General features: G+C 39.9%; 1 protein-coding gene across 1 annotated transcript in view; it reads left to right on the forward strand.

The window, feature by feature from the left end:
- The first annotated feature begins 6 nt into the window (after nt 1–6).
- Nucleotides 7–1,735, forward strand: part of apip (APAF1 interacting protein) — a 4,133-nt gene continuing 2,404 nt past the window's right edge. Inside the window, exons 1-2 of the mRNA XM_016292389.1 lie at nt 7–95; nt 249–349. Coding sequence (XP_016147875.1) covers nt 42–95; nt 249–349 — 155 coding nt within the window. The 5' untranslated portion in view covers nt 7–41. The remainder of the gene's footprint in view (nt 96–248; nt 350–1,735) is intronic.

A 1,735-nucleotide genomic window follows, 5' to 3' on the forward strand; every position in this document is an offset into this window, starting at 1 on the left:
CGCTCTGGTTTGAGCTGTGTGGTGCCTCGTAACTAACTGGAATGTCTTCGATCGTGAACACTGTACACACGGAGTGCAACGGAAAGGGAATAGGGGTAAAACTATAAATATAATGTCCTTGCCCCTGGTTTTGTTTAGTCTCTGAAATACTTGATATTGTTTGTTTCTCAGAAGTTTATAAGGTTCCTTCTTATCATCTGATCAGGAGTGTGTGTTCTGCAGTAACAGATCTTGTGTTGTTGTTGAAGGATCAGGAACATCCTCGTGTGCTGATCCCAGAGCTCTGCAGACTCTTCTATGAGTTGGGCTGGGTGACAGGAACCGGGGGAGGAATAAGCCTGCGGCATGGGTTAGTCAAGACATTTTACACCAATAATAAAATCCACTGTGTTCTGCAATATTCACTTGCTGTTTGGGTCAGTGACTTAAAAGGTATTGACGATATAGAAATGGAAAGGTCTTAAAAAAGATGTACCAAATTCTTACAGCTGGACTCTTTGTATTCATGTTGGTTTCATATGAAAAACTTTTATACCTTATATTATATTTAACTAATCTGGTCTATATTTTCTGCATGATGGTTAGACCAATGTACTATAAAAGATTAAAAGATAATCTTTCTTTTATAGAATATTATTATTTTATCTTATTTTATTCATTTTTATATCGGGATAGTTGTGTCACCATGTTAGTGACTTAAACCCAAAAATGAAAATTCTGTCAATGATTACCCTCATGTTGTTCAAAAACCCATAAGACTTTGGTTCATCCTTGAAACGCAGATGAAAAGGTTTCTGTCTCTCCATTGAAAGTCCAGGGCCCGTATTCTTAAAGCTTCTAAGAATCCTCTCAGATAGGTCCTAATTTAGCTTAAACATTTCGAACTAGCAGTCTTAGTTTAAGACTGATTCAGGACCAATCAGAGAGCAACTCTGAGCGAGGAAAAGACAAAAACTTTAATGTTAGTGAGGAGGCGGGGCTGACCCCGTTGCTAGGGTCTAAATCAGGGGTGTCAAACTCAGTTCCTGGAGGGCCAGAGCCCTGCAGAGGTTAGATTCAACCCTAATTAAATGCACCTGATCCAGCTAATCGAGTCTTTAGATTTGAAAACTACATGATATGTGTGTTTGAGCAAGGTTGGAACTAAACTCTGCAGGGCTGCGGCCTTCCAGAAACTGAGTTTGACACCCCTGTGGCCTGTAGCACGAAGTGAGATGAACAAACTCAGAGTTGCAGAGTAAGTTTGAGTTGACCAAACCTGACAAACCCAACCCGGTTTAGATCAGGATCAGCTGTTGCACAACGCTTGGTATAAATGTTCTCCGTCAACTCATGTTTGATCCAGAGTTTGTGAGGCGCGTACACCTGAAAGTGTAACACATGCGGCAAACAGCCAATCACACGGAACATGGAAAGCATCAGTTTGATTGACTTCTCGCAAGAGTCAGCGCAGTTCACTTCTCTGCTGAAGATGAAGAGATTATGAAAAAATACCATGAATTGAAACACATTTGCAAGGCAGGAATAAACTGCTGCAGTAAAAGTTTGAGAAGGCAGCTACTAACTATATCAATGCAAGTGAATCAACTGAATTTAAATAATTTGTATTAAAAGGAGCTCAAAGAACAACAACAAGCTTCATCAGTTTAAAAAGCTTTACAGTGGGGAAAAAAAGTATTTAGTCAGCCACCAATTGTGCAAGTTCTCCCACTTAAAAAGATGAGAGAGGCCTGTA

Source organism: Sinocyclocheilus grahami, unplaced genomic scaffold (genome assembly GCF_001515645.1).
Source record: "Sinocyclocheilus grahami isolate Dianchi unplaced genomic scaffold, SAMN03320097.WGS_v1.1 scaffold284.1, whole genome shotgun sequence".
NCBI lineage: Eukaryota > Metazoa > Chordata > Actinopteri > Cypriniformes > Cyprinidae > Sinocyclocheilus > Sinocyclocheilus grahami.